Genomic DNA, 20,435 nt, shown 5'->3' with positions numbered 1-20,435 from the left:
CTTTGAGTTAACACGTTCATTTGAGGTTCATTATCTTGACTTCATTTATAAAAAAAATCTAAACGCAGGGATTTATCTCTTTGAATCAGAGAGAAAGAATTTGCAATTACAAATGCCAAAAAAAGCCCAAACCTAAGACCGAAAAGCATTTGCAGGCCATTTCTGAATAGCGATTACTCTTGCATGCTTTGGGACTACCCTTGACCTCTTCAAGCATCTAGTGGGGCTTTTTTCCCCAATAAAGGAACTAACAAGGTTTGACATTTGAAATCCAAGCACCACTCAAGAAATGGATCTCTAATTATATCTTTATCTCTAATTATATCTTTTCTAATACTGATCATACATGGGACAACTTGGTCTCTTTATCTGTTCCATATGAAAGTATTTAAGTAGGCAGCAATCCATGGTGACTGGACTTAATTATTCACATAGCTTCAATTGAAAAAAGTCTAAATTCCAAAATAGAGCTGAACAGCTAGAAAAAAGCCATGGGACCTTCTGACTTCATCAGCTTCACAGGAACGTTTATGGGGAATTAGGCTGCAGTACAGCATTTCTGAATAATCAACATTTTTCCTTATTCAACATTTACAGAAGATAAAGGGGTTTAGCCAGGATGGAATTATGTTAGTAAATCACTTTTCCTCATCCTTTCCTCTTTAGCCTATTGGGTAGTCTATCAGTTCCTATTACTTGACATACACTAGATTTCTACATTTCATTTTCAGTCGGGCAGCTCAGCAAGACACAGCTAGCTCTTTATCCATATAAAGGATAATGAATATGTACGTGGCACAGCTCCGTTTTGTTCTTACTGAACATGGAAATAGCTTCCTTAAATGCTATTAATGATCTTCTCCAATGGCTCTGCACACTGTAGTTACGTTACATTACTCACAACTCCTGCGCAACCTCTCCTAAGCAGTGTGCACGAAAGAAGGGGAATAAAGTACCCAGCTGAAGCCCAGAGGGAAATTCGGGAAGCAGAATATCCTGATGTGTTCTGGCACTTGTGCAAGGTCTTCAAACGAATCACCCTGACAAATACAGTCAAGGGATTCAAAGATATTTGTATCATGTAAAACTATATATTTTTTTTTCCGGTTCAGACTTCTAACGACAAAGGACAAGGTGCATTCAAGCACAAGCTGCATCCAGGAAGAGACAATTCCTTTTTGTGCCATGGATCTGTACAGACCAAAAGTAGCTGGGACCTTTGCTTTAGGCATTTTTGGGAATAATAGATCATCCGTTCTGCAGAACGGTGCCTTCTAATGCCAAGCCGAACTACCACATCTGATTATTTAGTGGAAAGAGAACTTCAATGGCACAAGACAAGATCTAGCAATGCCTGGTCACTCTTCCTGTTTCATTTCTGACTGACAGGGACCCCTTTATTTTGTGAGAATGAACTGATGTGCAGCGTTACACAAAAACAGTACTGGAAAAATCCATAAACACAGTGCTTGCCAGACACCTGGCAGTGCTTCAAATCAGTACGGCATCTCACCTGGATAAAATCAGGAAAGCGTTTCTTGCAGGTAGGGCAGGTGAAATAGCCATCGTTGACATGGACGGCCACGTGATCTTTAAGCAGATCCAAGCGGTCAAAGGACTCGGGACAGAAGATGCAAGAGTACGTTTTCTGGTCCATGTGGAACTTCATGTGGCTCTCGAGAGCCCCGCTGTTGATGAAGCCCTTGTTGCAGATGTCACAAGTCAAAGGGCAGTTTCCTTCCCGCCCGTGAAAGCGCAAATGCTGATCCAGTTTGTCCTTTTCACGGAAAGCTTTCCCGCACTGGAGGCATTTGAACGGACGGAAGGATTTCCGGATGAACAGGTGCTGAAGAGCTGCGTTCTGAAAGAAACATCGAAGATACCTTTAGCTTTTCTTATTCTGTATAGACTATGCATCTAAATATTTGCAAGATTAAATAGACCAGATGATCAGCGAAGCTATATTTCAAAAAAGGCTTTTGTGTTATAGATGCTGTCTCAATTTTCCAGAAGGGAAGGCTGTGACAGGCAACAGTTAAGGGTTATACCTGCAGTTACACACTGAGATAGGAGAAAACAATGTAGGAGTTTCCCCTCCAGTCCCTGTTTTCTGCTGATTTACCTAACTTCTGTCATTTTGCTGTAAAATAAAACTAAGCCCAGTCTGAAGTACAGACTGGGGTCTAAGAAAAGCTGCAATTTGAGGTGATTTTTTGGAGATTGGGTCAAAAGTTCAGCCACCATACAAAAGAAGGGCAGGCTAATGCCCTTTCAGGCAGTGACAGGGCTTATGAAATTCCACAGCCCTTTACAAAAGCAGCTTCTGCACCACAGATCACCACAGGATGCGCAGCAGTGGTTTAGCATTGCCTGGAAAACCTGTGGTGAAACATATATTCAACCTTTTTTATTATAAAAAAGAACAGAGTTTCAACACATGACAGCAGGGGCAGAATGGCAGGTGTACAAGCAACAGGTAGGAACTTGTGAGCAGTGTGCCTGTCTTTGCCATTTAGCACATATCGTGTGTGAGAGCCTGAAAATGAAGAAGAAAAATGAAAGGCAAAACACACTGGTGCTAAATCAAGAGGAACTCCGATAGATTCTGCTGTCTACTTAAAGGGTAGTTGATTAGACACAGTTAAACTTGAAATTGCTTTTCTTGGTATTGCAAGAAATTTTAAGAATATTGTGACTTGAGCACAACGCGGATTGTGCAAACGTTAGTTTTAAAATTTAATATACTGGGCTGCTCTGTTTTTCTTCACTCCTATTGTGCACAATTTCTCTTTTCTGCCTCTGCTTTGGTTTGGTGTGTGCTTTCCCTCAGTCTACCTTTTCTGTAACATTTTACAACTGTTATTTCTTCCCTTCTTCCCCTTCAGCTTAATGTTACAGGGCCATCCCAGTCCTGACACCAGCACGTCTGATGCTGCTGGACACATTGCCTGTAGAAATAGGCAAAAATAAGATCTGTACATCAGCATTTATCAGTGCCTTCTCTTTTCAGATGTTACACCCAGAATCTGTGTCACAAGTTCAAGAAATAGCGCTAGAACATTGCTGGCACCTACGCTCACACACGTTCTGCCAACAGATTTCCCCGGTTTCCTCTCTCCTTGTCTGGTGGGAATGTCTGGGCTGACATTCGCTGTGTCCCCTACACACGTGCCAACAGCTGACGCTGAGAAAGTAAAGCCAGGAGCTTTTCTGCTGGAATGAGAGAACGGCTTGGGAATACTGTGAAATGCTGTGCTAGAGATTAAATCAGTGAACCCGAACGATCCTTTTCACCATCTGAACTGCAGAGGGAAACCTATACTTTCATTCCAGAAAAAAAGGAACATGAGAGCATCTGTTTTGCTATAAAAAAAAGCTAAGGGTTTCACACAAGAGCCCCAAATGAGCCCTCCCAGGAATTGCCATCACCTCTGTTCTCCATTGCTCAAGTGAAGAAGTGGAGACAATGGGAAATACAGGGATCACACCATGAGTTTGAATGATAGACATGTGCAGTGTAAAAATTAAAGTGTTGCTTGGAGTCAGAAGTATATAAATTTCCCCTGAACTACAGGGATATGCTAACAAACCAAGTAGTTGAAGAGATGCGCTTCAAGTTCTTAACTCCACTACTTCTGTACTTTGCTATTTGTAACCTCCAACCACCTGACTAAGAGATCAGGCCAGACTTCAACTCCACGCAAATCAACATAGTCCTGCTGCTGTCTCAAGGGCTACAGAAGGGAAAAACATTTTTACTGCTCTTGGGTTAGATAAACTATCAAATAAAAACAAGAACAAAAGAAGTGTTGTCTCGTTAACTGATAACATTGATCTGGTGCAAACAATTGTGTAAACAAATCCTCCAAAACTTTAAGATGGATATTATAGTATTTCATCCAAGCACTTTACTCCTATAATATTCACCTTAAACTTGCAATTAATTAGTATGGAAAGAATTAGAAGAATGCAAATTCAGTTCTGGACACTGGTTGCTTAAAGAAGAACAAACGTGACAATTTACGATGCAGGGTCAATCAGGAGACACTAAACAGAAGTTGGACAAAACAACATGGAATTTGATATCGTTACGTACCATTCGATTAGATACAGCAAAAAACCCAACAAAACAAAAAAAACCCAAACCTACCTGCAGCTCCAGCTGAGCAGGCAGCATTGAGGGAGAGAAAAATACTCGGGTTATGCAATGGACTTTAAAACAGAAGCCTTGACTTCTGCAACAGTCACGCTTCTGCAGGTCACCACCAGGGCCAGCTCCTTCAGCCGGGGTTTACTCTTTACTTGGGCAAAACTGCTTTTTTGCCTCAGGAAACGGTAACCAGATCTTCAGGGTTTACCCTGTAGTTAATAACTGCCCAAGGGGAGTTAAAGGGCAAAGATAAAAACCACAGACAATCTTGAAGGTGTTTTGTGACCTTTAGTGTTTTCTCAGGCTTGATTAATAATGATGTAACATGTACTGCAGAGCCACAGTGAGAACGAAATGCTTTTAGCAGAAGGGAATAATTAGAGCAGGATGACAACAGGGCAAGGATTAGAAAAGTGAAGGAGGAGTAGGGACTTTTTTTAACTTAATCTCACTGTTTATACTCTTTGTTAAACAATTGGTTGCTTTTCTTCCAGCATGAAGCAACTGTGCTTTCCAAATCATATCCCTACCCCTACCAGTGGCTTCCTCTGAGGAAAGCAGTGACCTACACAAGGAACATTTTAGGATCAGGTCTGCATGTAAAACAAACAAACAAACCAAAAACCAAACCAAAAACTACAAGAAAATGCATTTGGAAACGCAGATGTATTTGGGGATGTATTTGCAGATGTATTCTGGGATCAGCCCATAGACACCCTGGACACTACCCAAAACTGAGTTAAAAACAAATACTCATGCTGTCTGGGGACCAAACATTCCTCTATTTGTTTCAGGAGTATTTTGAAGGGTAGGTGTATATCTTTTCAAAGAATTTAGGTTCTTATCTCCAGGGGAACTCCACAGGCTGAAAAATGAACTGATCCTACCAGGACCTGAACCCTGAGGCACCAGAGGTCAGGGCTTCCAGCTAGAACACAAGCGCTCTCAGAGCATCTCTGTCTTGAACATTAGGAAAGTGGAAGCAATTCACAAAGAATTATTGGTTTTGAAAATTAAATCCTACATAAGGAAGAACTAGAGCTACACAGGTCTCCAGATCATCATCAGGAGTCAAGACTTTCTACCTGGGTACCAAACGTTTGCTTGTTTATAATGTTGAGTGCCTGTTATTGTAAGAAGGTGCTGACGAACTGAGTAGGTGCTCACAGGGTGCTGGAGCTTGCTGTGACTTTTTCAGTGCTTAAAAATAATGCTTGCTAGTTTACTCTTATCTCAGGTTCTCATTGCTCATAGTCTGATGCAATTCAGAAAGGTGCTGTGCAACCATCCACCTGCCATTCTGCCAGTGCCCTCGTCTCCAAATATCTTCAGGACTCTGCTGAACACAAACTGGAAGGTCAGAGAGATCTGGAGATACAAACATGTTAGCAAGGACTAAACCACCACTGCACTCCTCTTTAGCTGCCATCCATTTGTGACAAATTTCCAGGGAACAAAAGCTAAGTCACAAGACAAAGAAGTAATTTCAGGATTTCTGTCCCTTCCTTTGCACATTTACTGTTTAAGATGAGCTTAAGCTCACGTCTTGGGTTCCAAAGTGCAGAGAAGCTTTTAACATATGAAAATCAAAGTACGGGTAGAAACTTGTCATTCAGAGAATATAAGCATTTTATATGGTTAAAACTTCATGTGCCTTCGCCAAATTCTTCCTTCAAGATATGCTGTTGCATTTATGGGGTAACACTACCACTGGTCTCACACACATAGTGCTAAAAACTGAGAGAAAAATTTGGCTCAGTATCTTCCTATACAGAACAGTTACTCTTCTCTAATCCTTCCTCCTCCCCTAAAAATGAAGTCTTACCCCAATTGCAGCTGTTCTTTTCTGTAATCAAAATTTTACACATGGAAGAACAAGAAAAAGATTTTAGGCTAAATAAACCAATCTCAGAGTTACACAGCTTGAAGGATTATGTGCTTGAATCACTTCCCTCCCACACATTGGAGAAAAAAACCAAACAAAACAGCTCACCCAGCTGACACAAAGCCCAGGCTCAAAGTGTTTGCTGTCAGTACACAAAGCTCTTAGTACAGGTTTTAATCTCAAAGAGAGGCGGGTTTCTCTACCCCAATAAAGGACTTCATCACTAAATATCACCATCATCATCATCACCAACTAAGTGGATCTAAACTGAGGTCGCGGTTCCTCTTTGGCAACTATTTGCAAGACAAGAGTTCCGAGAGACACAGATGGTGCTGTGAACAAGTCATCACTCTGTGCCACAGTGCTGCGATTCAGCCGGCTGTTTGAAACGCTCCTGCTTGCCAGCTTGGACGGACGGTGTTTCTATCAAAGAATTACTGCACTGGAACTGAATCAGCTCCAATTGGTGAGCAATTCTCACTAGCATCTCACGAGATCCTAGCTCTTTACATGTGATTTGTCTTCCTCTCAGAGCAAAGAAAATTGCTAGGAATGAGATGCTTTATTCAGGATTTGGAAATAAAACAGCGGGAGGAAAAGAGACCAGCTGGTCCTGGCAGGCAGGTCTGGCACTCTCTGGGTTACAGCAAACGGAGAGGGTGAGGGAAGACGTGACCTGCCGTCCTCTTAGCTTACCCTGATACGCTTTGCTCGCCTCATGTCATCTGCCGTCATGGTGCTCTGCGTAGGCACCGCGCTCTCGTCGTGCTGCGGCTGGATTTGGAGCGGGTGGTTTTCCGACTGCTGCTCCAGTGCCGGCTGCGTCTCTGGTGGCACCGGAGTCTGTTCCTGCTGCTCCAACCCATTCAGCGCAGCTTGTCCGGCCTCATCAAACTGCCCCTTGCTGGAAAAATGCAGCAAGTCCTGAAATCGCAAATCATACAACCAGTGATTATTCCCCCCACCCACTGAAAAACACTTTGATAACACTCAGCAGATAACGAGACTTCTAAATATTTAGTCACAAACTACCAAAAATGTGTCTATGCTAACGCTTCGCTGTGTTGCACTGATGCTCTCAGCAGATCACCTCCACCTGCAGCTGCAACATTCAGAGCAGCAGCAAAATAGTGCCGCAGGTAGGTGACCCTCTTGCCCATCATATTGTCTAAGGGGACGCACACAATTTAAATGACCCAGCTGTTAATAGCCAAGCAAGTTCTTCTGCACTCGTGATTCTACTACTGCTTTAACCAAAGATGTCCTATGCTAATGTGTGAGAAACTTTACAACCAAAGTGACTAGCACAGAGCAGGGAAAGCAGAGAATTTCTGTCTTGAAGTTGCAGTCACTTGGAAACATTATCATATATTGTTATGCAGTGCCTACTCCAACAAACTAGCTGGAGTGCTGAAGAGTGACAAACAAGATCATTGTACTGTGCGCTGTGTGTTTTGCCATCCAGTTTCTAAGCTCTACATGCTCTTGCCTACCCAGCTATGTACATTGCTTATATGCAATCACACAAAGCTGTTTTCCTCCCTTTTTGCATTAACATAAAAGAAACGGGAGGGTGTTGAGAGCAGGAAGCACACACCAAAAATCAGTCTGCACTTAATGCAACGTTCAGAGCAATTCTGCACGCTCAGAACATGAGCAGCAGGAATTCATAGGCGACGTATAGATTCCTCCCCGAGTCAGGACTAAACCATGACCCAGTGAGATGCCAGAGGAAAATTACCACTCCAGATACCAGCTTTCAGCTAAGTCATAAAACAGAGCTACTGATCCCTTGTGGCACCTTTCCTAAAAGGACTTGCTGGTAACCTAAGCATGGTCAGCAGAGAGAATTTAGCATTTTAGTTATATAAATGTATCACATTAGGTCCCTATATAACCAACAGCCATAAGCAAAAGAGCATTTTGCAATAAGTATGCCTACAGGAGGCCCTTTTGTTAATATTAAAACATCATAAAGAATCATAGCTCAAACTGATTTAATTCTACCAGCAACAGTTCTGAGAGCAGACTCTGACCTCACGTTACAGAAAGGACAAATATGAACCTAAACTCCCATTACAGTTTTACTGTCTGAATTACTTTTGTGCTGCTGCTAAACTGCCGCAATAACCTATCTCACTGCTAAGAGCTTTGGGATGAAAGTTGCTGTAGAAATGCACGTGATTTTACAGTTTTTATAGAAGGAAAGCAGTGTGCACCCCTGGCAGAGCATCAGAGCTAGAAAACCAATCGTGACTCAGGTACAAATCCCAAGCACACCTTCAGTTTGCACTGATGCTCCAAATTCTTTTAGTCAAGGGTTTACAACCCAGGTGACATTTTTCCCCTCTTCCTTATTCCCAAAAAATGTACCTGTGTCCCTTCTTCACACTTTTCCCCATTTTCACTGGTTACTTCCATACGCATGAATTTGGGAGGGCGCCCCGGGCGCCTCCCTGGTCCAAACCTCCTCTTTCCTCGCCCACGACCTCGGCCTCTTGCTCTGCAGAATACACAGTGCTCCATGTTAGAGACAAAAAGAGATGGATTTGGAATCTCCACTGATTTTGCGCATTCTTTCTCAGCATCACTATTCACCCGTTCAACTCAGTAATCATAGCCTGCAGTAAATAATAAAACCTGAAGAAAATCTGGGAGCAAAGAACAGGGTACCGGCTGGTATCTATTTATTTTGTGCTCTATGAGAAATCAAAGTCCAGAACATATTAAAATTTATTTCAGTAATTGTGGGATGGAGAGGACTACTGGCTTCTAGCAAGTCCATTGCTGTGGCAACTCTCCTACTTCCAGCATCGCAGCGTACGGTGCGCTGGAAAGCATTTTTCAGCTAGATGGAACAAGTGCACAAGGAAACCAATTTAGAAGGTGAAGCCATAGCATTCCTCCCCAAAAAGGCACTTAGCCATTGATGTCAGGCAGTAAAGTGAAGGGAACAATTTTCTGTGTCAAAAAATAAGGGAAACAAAATGCAGCCACTTGCTAAGTTCCAGGAAAAAGAAGGCACCAACATGTCCTGCTCCCTGAGGGATGTTTGGAGATTCAGCTTTTAATAGGTCAGGATAAATTATCTCGACAGTGCAATGAGGAGCCAAAGCACCACAAGTTTTGTTCGCCAAGCTCTGCAGCTGCATATCTCTGAGAAGCACCAGTATTTCAATACTGTGGCACTAAAATATTGCTATTTTTTTAAGTCATTGGCAAAAGACCAAAAGCAAATCAAAATCTTAACAGTTTCAACAGGGTATTTGTTTTCCCCAAGCTACTTTTTTCTCAAGGTCTCTTACTCCCCTCAGCTTCCTGGTGCCATATTCATACCTTGTGGTGCTGAGCTGTTCTCTTGTGGGTACCCAAGTTGGTCAATAAGTTCTGTAGGGCAAAGACCCTCCTTTCTGCAAGTTTGGGGAACCACCACAGTGACACACAGACAAAAACGAAAGCTTTCAGTACCTGCTGAAGAAGTCCAGCTTCTCATCATGGGAGTTGAGGTGCTGCTGGAGTTGCTCCGAGCTCATGAAACGACGGTTGCACTCGTAACATGGCCAGTTCTTCTCTTGCTCTCGGAGAACTACATTCAATCGGAAATGCCAATAAAAGCATTTCAGTCACTGCCAATTAAATGCCTCATTTTTCTCCCCCATGCCTTTCTGTCCTCCATGGGCTGTATTTCTCCCCTGATGGTCAGACAGCCAGCAGAATACCCAGCACTGCTCCACTTGGCTTTGCTTTTATCCCCTCTGCACTGTGGCATGACAACAGCTCATCACAGAAAGACAAAAAGGTCGCTCGGGACAATTCACATGGACAATATACACTGCTTGAAATTCAGGGAGATTTTGAAATAGACCCTTGTACGAAAGAATACCTACAGGACTGTGCCTCTGGCATAAATTATGGGAGGTCAAGAGAAATTTCTGAAGCTAAAGCAGCAGGACATCGGTTTCTAACACAGACTCAAAATTAGACATTGAGTACAGAAATGTAGCTCTTTCCGGCAGCAAACTCATGTGTCCCAGAAACTGAGGCAAAATGTTAATTGATTACAATATTACCATGAGAAGAGTTAGTAGAAATAAGTCCCAATTATTCAATCTAGATCTGGCTTAACTTTCCTTAACCTAGCAGAAATTTGGGAGCACTATACAAGCCATATACTTAAAACTAAGAATTACAACACCCAGCTACCATCACACTGCAAAAACTGGGAGCAGAGGTGTCCAAGTTACCCTTCCTTTCCTCCTCAGATATGTCATGGATCTTCTGGTTCACAAACTCCGCATAGGAGGCAGCGTACCACACCTGCAGCAGGAACACAAGACAACAAAACACTCGGATGGAACCAGAACTAAAGAGAATTCATTTGAAATTGGTATTTAAGCAACACATTTACTTCACTTGCCTCAACCACTAACCCTTATTGCTCCTTTCATCCTCAACAATAAAGCCTGGGAGATCAATATGCCCCCACTGAGGAATAAAAGAGCTTTGCTCAGAAAGCATATCCATTTAATTTTAAGGTATAGCCTCCTAATATGAATGTTAATCTCACACATGGCTACGAGTGGCTCTAAAGGAAATAAGATTAATCTCTTTAGACCCAACTGCATGATTGTGAAGGATTGATGTCAGCAGAGTACTGTTACTTGTACCAAGAGGAATGGAAAAGCTTTTAACTTGGGGGATTTCCCATTTCTGGAGCTGGGTCTCTTGAGCTTGGAGAAGAAGAGACTGAGGGGTGACCTCATTGATGTTTACAGATACATAAAGGGGGAGTGTCAGGAGGATGGAGCCAGGCTCTTCTCGGTGACAACCAATGGTAGGACAAGGGGCAATGGGTTCAAACCGGAACACAAAAGGTTCCACTTAAATTTGAGAAGAAACTTCTCAGTGAGGGTGACAGAACACTGGACCAGGCTGCCCAGGGGGGTTGTGGAGTCTCCTTCTCTGCAGACATTCCAACCCGCCTGGACACTTTCCTGTGTAACCTCATCTGGGTGTTCCTGCTCCATGGGGGGATTGCACTGGATGAGCTTTTGAGGTCTCTCCCAATCCCTGACATCCTGTGAAAAGCGAGTCATGAAACACGAGCAACGCCATACCTTGAGTTCCTGCTTGGGCTCCACATTTTTAATGGTCGTGTAATAAATATGGTGGCCATACTGATATGCTACCAGGTTCTGCTCCAAATGGTTTTGAGCTGGACGCACAAACATCATCCAGTTACAAAGAGCCTCGCTAGAAAGTTCAAACCACAGGTCTTCTTGCAAGTCTCTGTCTTTTCTGTCACCCTTATCAAGGGAAACCTGTAGGAAAATCCAATTACATATGACTGTGACTGCCTGGCAGCAGTTTCAAAAGAAGTTTAGTTTCTAAAAATCAAAAACACCACACTGTGACCTTGCAACTTTGACATCAGGAAAGCATGAAGACATAGCTAATTTTCTCTCTGCTAACAGGGATCCAGAAACAAGCAGCACTTGGAAAAATACTTAAAACAGGTAGAGATTTAATTAGGGAGACACGAGGGACCCTTTCATGGGTTTCAATGGTAAGCAGCATGGATGAAAAGGGTCAGGCACAGTGCTTGACATGAGCCTATAAACAAGCCACAAGGAGTTTTAGCTTTAGCAGGTTATAGGATACAGGTTTTCAGATGTTTTTAACTGGCAGACCCACTTTTCCTTTCATTTCCTGACTCGTGACTCTGCTGCTCTTTTAGCTGAACTTGTGTTAGGTGACAGAATTTGCCTGTAGTCACAACGTCCTTGTCAGACACTGACCAGAGACCAGCGCTGCTAAGACTGTGGACCTAATGTCCAGCAAATAAAGGACCAATTCCTATAATGAAACCCAGAAATAAATGGATAACAGTGAGTCAAATACATTATACCTCAGGCTAAGGACTTGGCATGAAGAAGGGGAGAAAATTCTCTCCTCTTCCCTCCATCTTGTGGGGGAGAGGAGGGAAAGGGGAAGAAAAATATTTTTAACTTAAGTTACAGCATGACACAAGATAATGGTAGCAAAACATCCTCAGACAGGGCTGCTATTTTTATGTCCAGATGCTGCTTCAGCCCACGTGAGAGTGATTCACAGCATTCCATGTTCTCAGTCCTATATATCATAACACCATAGTGCCAAAATATTCTTCAGGATTATTGGGTCTCCCTGAATAACAGAGTAGATTTCAAGCCAAAGCAATCTGGATATTTCCAAGTCACAGAGATGGAAGTAACAAAAGAACATTTCCAGTGAAGTCACTGATCAAGGCAGGGTGCCAAAAGTCATGAAAATCCAAGTTTAAGCATAAAATGATCCCTCTTCTTCCCTCACACACCGCTCCTTACCTTCAAATGGATGTAGCAGTCTTTGAGTTCCGTTTGTCTAACCAGGGGTCCCTCCACGGGTCCAAACTGTGTGCGTTTTGGGATCCGCCTTTTGGAGAACACCCCTCCCAAAAACCTGTCTATGTAGAGCACCAAGGGCAGGCTGGCTCTTGCCCTGGTCAGCACCGGCCGGTTGGGGATCGGATGCAAAGGTCCATGTTTGGGACACACCGAGGGATGCGCGTTATTACACTCTTCACACCCTACAACGCAAAGTCAGAGAGGACGTGACTGTCAGGCAGACACTCATGAGCCAGCTCAGAAGACAGAGCCTTATCTCTCGTGGAACATCTTTGGCTCAGCTGTGGGAACATTTATTCCAATAACCTGTCTATATTTAAAAATATTAGAGGGAGTAGCCTGCAAAATCAAGAACAAAGAAGCTCAGAGACTCCCCTGAAGATAGATGCTTGTCTTTTTAGTGGGGCAGCCCAATAGGAGTATACATTTCTGGGTATAAAGGGGTTTAATTATTACTGCTAAAATCTGAATTTCTTCTACTCCAATTTACTAGAGGAGTGGTGAAGGGGAAAGAAAAATAAATGGAGAGCAGCAAACAGACTACATACTGCTTCATATGCTTACACAAATCATTGGGATCAAAGGGTCGAGGTGGATCTGGGTCCCATTCATCCATGTCAGTGTCTTCCCCTTCTTCATCCTCATCTTCATCCTCATCATCTTCCTCTTTTGTTTCCATCCCTTCCATTTGATTCTGCAGAGGTGCTAAAGGGTCAGAACCATCCACTGCCTCCATAGGAGGTAACACCTGGTTGTGCACCTGTAATGATGCCTGAGGAGAGAATTGACAGCAATAAAAATGGATTCACGGGGAAAAACACTCTGGCAAAGATAAGCAATGAAGGTTCTTGCCCATCTACCCTTTTCTGCTTCCTTTGGCAATGGAAAGAAGGACAAGGGACAGTGAAGTGGCATGATAAACAATTGCTGAGGGGTGTTTCACAGGCTGCTGCTGCTGCTGACAGCCTCACTCAGGACAGCTCTGTGGTACTTCTGAGCTCTACCCTGTCAAGGACTGACTTGACAGGAGAGAAAACTGGAATTAGAGAAGTTTTGGACCCTCACAGAATGCCTGAAACAAAGTTCAGGCTCTGTCAAAATTATCTAGAGCCTAAAGCCTCATTTTAACCTCTTCTGTACAAGTGAGAGAATCCTGCACTTTGGCACACGAAAAAAAAAAAAGTGGGGAAAAATTAGCTGAAGTGCACTGCACAGAATATTCAATCACCCACACAGGTTTTTCAGGTAGAGAACAAGAAATACTATGCGCAGTAAAGCCGTTTGAAAAAGACAGGCGCAGAGACACAGTGGATGTTGGTCCAATGTGACAGCCAGTGGTGCACCTCCCGTTAAGTTTGCTTTTCAAAGCTGAGTATTTCAAGGCTGTTGCTCAGACGGAACAATCTGCAGAACAGGTTTCTCTGCATATTAAATACATGATCTCTCTTAAAAACCAAAACACCACAACACACATTCCATGGTGAGACTATGAAAGACAGAACAAATCTACGCTCCAGCTTTCTCGCATCTCCTCCCGTATCACTCAGTCACGTTTCACCACCTGGGACAATGGAGCAATGAAATCGGTGTACTTGCACATTAAAAAATAAAAAGGGTGCCTGGCAACTTACTCTATCTGCTTGTGGACCCTGCTCCAGAGCCATTTGCTGGGGGGATTCGGCAACGCTGCCGAGCACGGACAGGTTGGTGGGATTCATGGTGGGGTTCATGCTCTGAGCAGCAGCAGGCAAGAGCACAGTTACCTAAAATTATAGGCACTTGTTTTAGCGCTGCGGCATTTCCATCAGTCACCTAACATGGGCAGCGCCCTGCATGCAAAGCTCCCTGGAATCCTACACCAGGTCCAAAACTGCAGCATTTTAATGCTCTTTATCTATCTATATTGTTTTTTAGTAGGGATGATGGACTTGGACAAAACCTGCAGGTCCAGAGACAAAGAAAAAAGTTTCAAAACTCAGTCTAGATTTTGCAACTTCTGACTTTCTTATCTCCCACTTTTCACTTTAAATTCTGATTCTATCCAGCCAGCCAGGGTTGTGAGGAGCAACTTAGCTCTTGGCAAAACCAGCAATTTGGGGTCTTTTTCTCTTCTATCTCCAAATCTACTTTTTTCTTTCTTCTTTTTAAGGGAGAAGGTAAAGAAGGAAAAAGCAGCATCTCTGCTTTATGCCCATCTTTCTTTTTCTCAAGCCAACCAAGATCCATTGCAGAAACAAGGTATACTAACCTCACTGGAAGATCAAGCACTCAAATAAGAGTATGTCAGCAATTATTTTTTTCTTTACATCATTTGGTCACACTATAGATTATTGGTTTTCCTACACTTTTTTTTTTTGTGTAGTAGCAAGACATTTAATGCTTATTACCATACTGCTCCCATCCATTTGGCAATAAAGCAGAATTAAGATCCTAGGAATCACCTTTCCTGTCTGTTGTTTCCTACTTATCTATACAGCAATTCGCATCACTATCCCGCATGATTTTCCACCCTTCTCTACAGCTGACATCACACAGCTTCTGGTTCGTGCCTCTGACTGTTAAGCAGATTTTAGGCTAAAATTAAATCCCCTGCCCCTCTACAGAGTGTGTAATAAATATCAGATAAAACTGAGAACAGCAAATTGTGCCAACAGTGAAGGAGCAGACAAGAAAACCTATAACATAAGTGGACAGGCAAGTCTTCAAACTTCAAATCTAGTTCTTTTAAGAAGCATTAAGAGTAATTTATGAAACTGCTTAAAAACTACAGCAAAAAGACTTCAGGGAACCACGTGACAGTGAGGAAGAAACAACTGAGATGACAGCTGAACCGAGCTGTCTGGTATTGACATTTCTGATGCCAAGTGGCAACCAAAAAGGCATCGTTCCTCCCTGGCACAACTCCAGGTCTGCCAGCAATCCAAGGTTCACACAAGCTTGTGTCTATTCATACCTCATATCAGCATTTCCTACTACAAGTCACACTTGAAACAGATCCTTACTTTCATTTCCGTGTCAGACGCTGCAAGGAATATAAGCATTATTTTTAAAAACCTTTTAATTTCTTTTTAGAATGAAGTTTCTTTTGAAAGCGAAGAGGAGCTTCAATTATTAGTTTATCATTTGTTGTCAGTTCAGGGATGTCCCTCATGAAATGCTGACATAAGAGCACCTGCAAAGGCAGGAGCTGCCGTAATGAGGAACTGACAATTAACAAGCAAATGAACATCTCTGCTGGAACTGCTGTCAGTGTTGGAAGGAAGGACGGGCTGAGGACACACAGACAGGCACTCATGCTCTTGATACTCCACATGGGATTCTAACAGCCCACTGTCTGCTCTCAGAGTCCATTTGCACTACACATCTAAGTCATCTCTACCTTTAATTAGATATATATTTGTTGAATGAGCTTTAAGACAAATAGGATTTTTTGGCTTCTTAATGCAAGGAAATATTAACATCTCTTTCTTACCTGCTGGGTGGTAGCATCCTGTTGGACGTACGCCACTTGGGACGGATCTGTAAACAGAGTCTAGACAAAGTGAAAAAGGCTTATCAAACCGGCCTGGGGGCTGTTTAATCCCAACTCACACAAAAATTACCCTGCCAGCAAGAAGTCACCCACATTTGATCCTTTGCTCACTTCTAATGCGCCTATTGCCACAGCAGACTAATTCAACCTATCCCTGTGAACGCATAGGAATTACACTAAAATTAGTGCTCCGTAAAAAGGTGGCATGATACAAATGCCATTAGCGCTTTGATAATTTCATGTCAGTTACATGATAGTGTCTTAATGCTACCTTTTTTTGACAAAATGATGGTATTCAGAGTTTGAGTTACTTGGTCAGTAACTTCCTGAGAGATATCCTTTCAAAATATCCTCTCAGAACATTCCACCACGTAGGAATGGTTTTTGTGTAGCAGCTAAGAACTGCACAAGAGAGATGACACGGCTGTGCCAGCACTGCTGCGGGTGTCAAGTACGTGCACTTTGCAGCATTGCTGATCTGTCCTGTCAGCAAAGACATTATAAAACATTCAAAGTGTGCCCGTTCCTCTTTTTTATCTGTCTACACAGATAAAAGGATGCATACTATATTAACCCCATATAAACACATGCTGTCAGAGAAGAAAAGCTATTTGATATAACTATGAAGAAAAAGAACCTAGGTATGGAAAAATCAACAACTTCAGTGAAGAGAGACTACAAAATTAGATTGGATACACTGAGATTCTCTGCAAAAAGGCCCAGTATTGTAACTATCAACTATGAGCACTGTACTATGCAAAACGAGGACGCTTCCAGACAACACAGAGAGCTCTGAATCTATTTCACTGAATACAAGAGAGGCAGAATTTCTGGAGAGGTTATCTGCGTTTCGGAGAACACTTTTGATTTAATTATAATCGCATTCACCTTCAGTGAAATAAGCAGCATTTTATAATTCATAGCCTCAGTATCCTCCGATTACCACATTTGCATATCAGACAACCGAACAGCACAAAGTCCCTGTTCAGCAAGAGGTGGAAAAAAATAAATGTTAGGAGCAACCGCCTGCTATTTTCCAGCTGTATCACTTGGCTGGTAGCTGGCTTTAATCTCCAACTAGATAACTTCATTTTCTAGGTGCCAAAAGAGGGTGGGCTCAGAACTACACGTGCCTGCGTAGCTTCCACGGGATGGATGTAAACGAGAGTGTGCTCCGAGGTGTCCACGGAGGTGTAGGAGGTGCCGTCTGCCGTGTAAACCACCTGCTGCGAGGGCCGGTCCTGCTCATCGCTGTACACGATCTGTGCCACCGTGCCCCCCTCGGGGACAAAGTGCACCTGGAAGAGAAAACACATCGTGTATCGAAACTTCTGCAGTCATAGAGCTGTGGGAAATGAGACAAAACACAGCGGCTGCAGAGGTGCCTCGGAAAGCAGAGAGTATATTGTGTTCCAAGTAGTTAGCCAATTGTTTTGAAAACGTACATTTAAAATATCATCTGAATCATGCTAGCAACTCGGAAATCTGAACACAAGAACTACCATCCGTTTCTGGTTTTCCTCTGCAATTTAATTCAAGACCCAATGGGTATAAAGGGCACCTTGCCATACTTAATTCTTGCATGACGCTTCAAAAAGCCGTAAGAGAAATAAAGTTGGGATTTGAACTGGTCTATCTATGGGATTTATTAGTATACTGTTTCCCTTTATTCTCATATTCCTTTCTGGATTTATGATAATTACTTCATTCAGCTACTTCTGTAGTTGGAGGTAATCTATTCTATTTGATGAACGGCTAACAGAATCTATTAACTTTGATTCTGCTTCAAGTAATAGTATTGCACCTATCATGAGGCAGCAATAGTGTCTGTTGTTACAGAGTGCTTCTCTGTAGTATGTACATGCAGTATCAGTAGAAAATGCAACTATTTAAACAGAGAAACATATAACTGAAAGCTTTAAGCAATGATTCCAAGGACCACTGGAACAAGTTACGTCTAGGGCAGCAGTTTAAATCCCAAAAAGTTGATTCTGACCGAAGATTATGATCTTAAATGATGATTAGCTGCCTACCTTAAACAAGCTAGAATACTTAATTCCAGCTGCAACAGGAACATGTTTATCATTTGACGTCCTTTACATGCTGAAAACTATTTTTGCAGCCCATGGGAAAAATAAGACAGCTAGCATAAAACCTAACTTAGCATCCATATTTATTTTCACATAAAATATTTTCACATAAAACAACGCCACAGTTACCCATTTTATTTACTTTGTTTCACCTTTCAGCTTATGCTTCAAAAGACACCTGGTACTCCCCCACAGATGCTAAGTGCTGATTCCGCACACTTAAATCTTACGCAAACACTCCAGTAAGGATGCGAGCAGTGTTTCACATTAGGAAAGCGCTCAGCAAATATTAGTTAAGCTTTATAGCTGCCAAGTGCAAACAACAGTATGGTTATGTCATTGTATAGATAACAGGACACAGGCCATGGAAAACTGTCTTAGCAAATTTCAAAGCTGGAAATTACCAGAAGAGACAGAATTTCTCAGCTTCTGGGTCAAATGACACACAGCACCCTCTTTATAACATATTCAAAAGAATAAATCCATTTACAGTCTTGTAGAAATTCTTGGCTGCATTGTCTCAGAGACAGAGACAAGCTGCATACAGCAGAATCTGGCTGTATTAGTCACTAACAATCAACATTTCTCCCTTCCCCGCTACTCAGATGTCCAACTGGAAAAAATTATTCACATTACTTTCCCCAAGGCCCACCGATGCCATCAAAATGGGCTGCCACAGACCCCAGATTTTGTTAATATTCATTAATCTGAACACCCTTTCACTTTCACACATGGTTCTACATCTATTTGGACACCGAAACTTCTCTAGCCACCAGCAGGTTTCGTTTAGCTCGCTTCAGACGTCTGTGTGCTCACTGCCGTGGTTTGCATAGCTCATTTTCTGAAGCTTTAATCCAAAGTATCATCACAGACATGTTTGTATTTTTTCTCAAATGCAAGCTGAGTTTCCAGACTATAAGAACCAGTCGACTGAGAATGCCTGCTTGCTCAGGCACCACACCAAGCCTAATTTAGTCTAAGCAGAACCCAAGTGCTCTGGAAGGCACTAGTCACCTGAGCAGCATTCTGTTCCTGCTCAGAGTCAGCCCACACCTGAGGACTTTCCTCTTTCGTGTCCATCTCCTCCCTGCTGTGGTGCTCCATGATGAGAGAGATCTACTGGAGGAATGTCTGGCTGAAGAGATTCATCTGTTCACTGTGTTTCTGCTTCCAGAAGACAAGGTGATCTTCAGTAACATGGCTATTGAAAAAACAAGAGGATGGAGATATTAAAGCAAGTGTGACACATGAGGTATTATCATCAGCTATTGCGCTATAGGAACACACTGCCAGAGTAAAGCAGGTTTGGCTTTACAAACATGCACATTCGCATTTACTGTACTCATGTTCTGCTGTATTACACTTTCCATACCCTGTTAAGGAGGAAACAAGACAACCATTGCTACAATTGCACCGCAGGATTACACTGAATGCCTCCTGCACTGAAAAATTAGACTGAATTCCTCCTGCTCTGCTTTCATTGGCCACAGACAGCCCGTGAAATATGCTTCACGTTGTCCTCCTGGCACCTACAAGCCCAGAAATAAATAAATGATGCAGAAAATTAACCTTAAGCTTCCAACAAGAACACACTACATTCAGAGATGCATCACCAGTTTCTTGTTTCATCTGAAAGAGGTTTTGTTCAAGAAACAACTGGCTTTACATCTACAGGCAGCTTTCACCTTGTACAGAAGTGCAGCCCCAGTTGGTATCAAGGCAGTGTTACAATGGACAACTTTTAGAAAAAGAATAATGAAACTTAAACTCCAATTGACGCGAGCCTGAAGATCCTGACAAATTGCTTCCAAGTGAGCTTTTATTCATCTCTCGCAATTTTATTGGGGCCTCTCAATCTGCCACGGGGAATCTCAGATGGGTAATTTACAGCTCTGGTGAATGGTTCAGCACCTTCCCAATCCTTGGGCTCTCATGTCACATTAAATCACGAGCCCAGGAATTAGCAAGAGGCTGAGCCCATTTCATTTTTCAGCTAGTTCAATTAACTTTATTTGATACCAAGTGCTGATCCAACATCAGTCCCTGCCTGTGCACCGGGAAGAAAGCAGAAGGCTCCTTGCTGACGCTTTCATTCATTTGCATTTGAAATGCAAATTATTTTAGTCATAATTCATTCCCCTAAATGCTAGCAGTTGGCTTGTCATTGACAAACTAAAAAAAGATAAGGAGGAAGGAAAAAAAAAAGCAGCAGGCACTTTTGCCTTGTGCTAATTTTGCCAGCAACAAATAAGCTTTGCAGACCCGAACACCGACTGTAGCACTGGTCCTGGCCAGAATGTCTATATCAATAGCACAGAAAAGTCGCAAGCTCACGTCACCGAATTGCGTGATG

At 42.6% G+C, this 20,435-nt stretch overlaps 1 protein-coding gene across 33 annotated transcripts in view; it reads right to left on the bottom strand.

Annotated features, from left to right (window-relative positions):
• The window catches only part of PRDM10 (PR/SET domain 10), a 36,484-nt gene that overhangs the window by 10,216 nt on the left and 5,833 nt on the right, over window positions 1-20,435 (bottom strand). For 15 of the 33 annotated variants that reach the window (XM_065040395.1, XM_065040389.1, XM_065040391.1 and 12 more), the window contains 12 exons: window positions 19,097-19,283; window positions 17,126-17,290; window positions 15,933-15,992; window positions 14,092-14,223; window positions 13,025-13,232; window positions 12,401-12,642; window positions 11,153-11,356; window positions 10,280-10,352; window positions 9,504-9,621; window positions 8,409-8,538; window positions 6,732-6,959; window positions 1,514-1,861 (listed from right to left, as the gene is read on the bottom strand). In XM_065040395.1, the coding sequence (XP_064896467.1) occupies window positions 1,514-1,861; window positions 6,732-6,959; window positions 8,409-8,538; window positions 9,504-9,621; window positions 10,280-10,352; window positions 11,153-11,356; window positions 12,401-12,642; window positions 13,025-13,232; window positions 14,092-14,223; window positions 15,933-15,992; window positions 17,126-17,290; window positions 19,097-19,186 (1,998 nt within the window). In that variant the 5' untranslated portion in view covers window positions 19,187-19,283. The remainder of the gene's footprint in view (window positions 1-1,513; window positions 1,862-6,731; window positions 6,960-8,408; window positions 8,539-9,503; window positions 9,622-10,279; window positions 10,353-11,152; window positions 11,357-12,400; window positions 12,643-13,024; window positions 13,233-14,091; window positions 14,224-15,932; window positions 15,993-17,125; window positions 17,291-19,096; window positions 19,284-20,435) is intronic. The other 18 variants (XM_065040414.1, XM_065040412.1, XM_065040411.1 and 15 more) reach the window with 5 other exon arrangements.

This window comes from Columba livia, chromosome 24 (genome assembly GCF_036013475.1).
Source record: "Columba livia isolate bColLiv1 breed racing homer chromosome 24, bColLiv1.pat.W.v2, whole genome shotgun sequence".
Taxonomy (NCBI): Eukaryota; Metazoa; Chordata; class Aves; order Columbiformes; family Columbidae; genus Columba; species Columba livia.
Note: the sequence above shows the minus strand (reverse complement) of the source record. Positions and strands in the feature narration are given on the sequence as shown.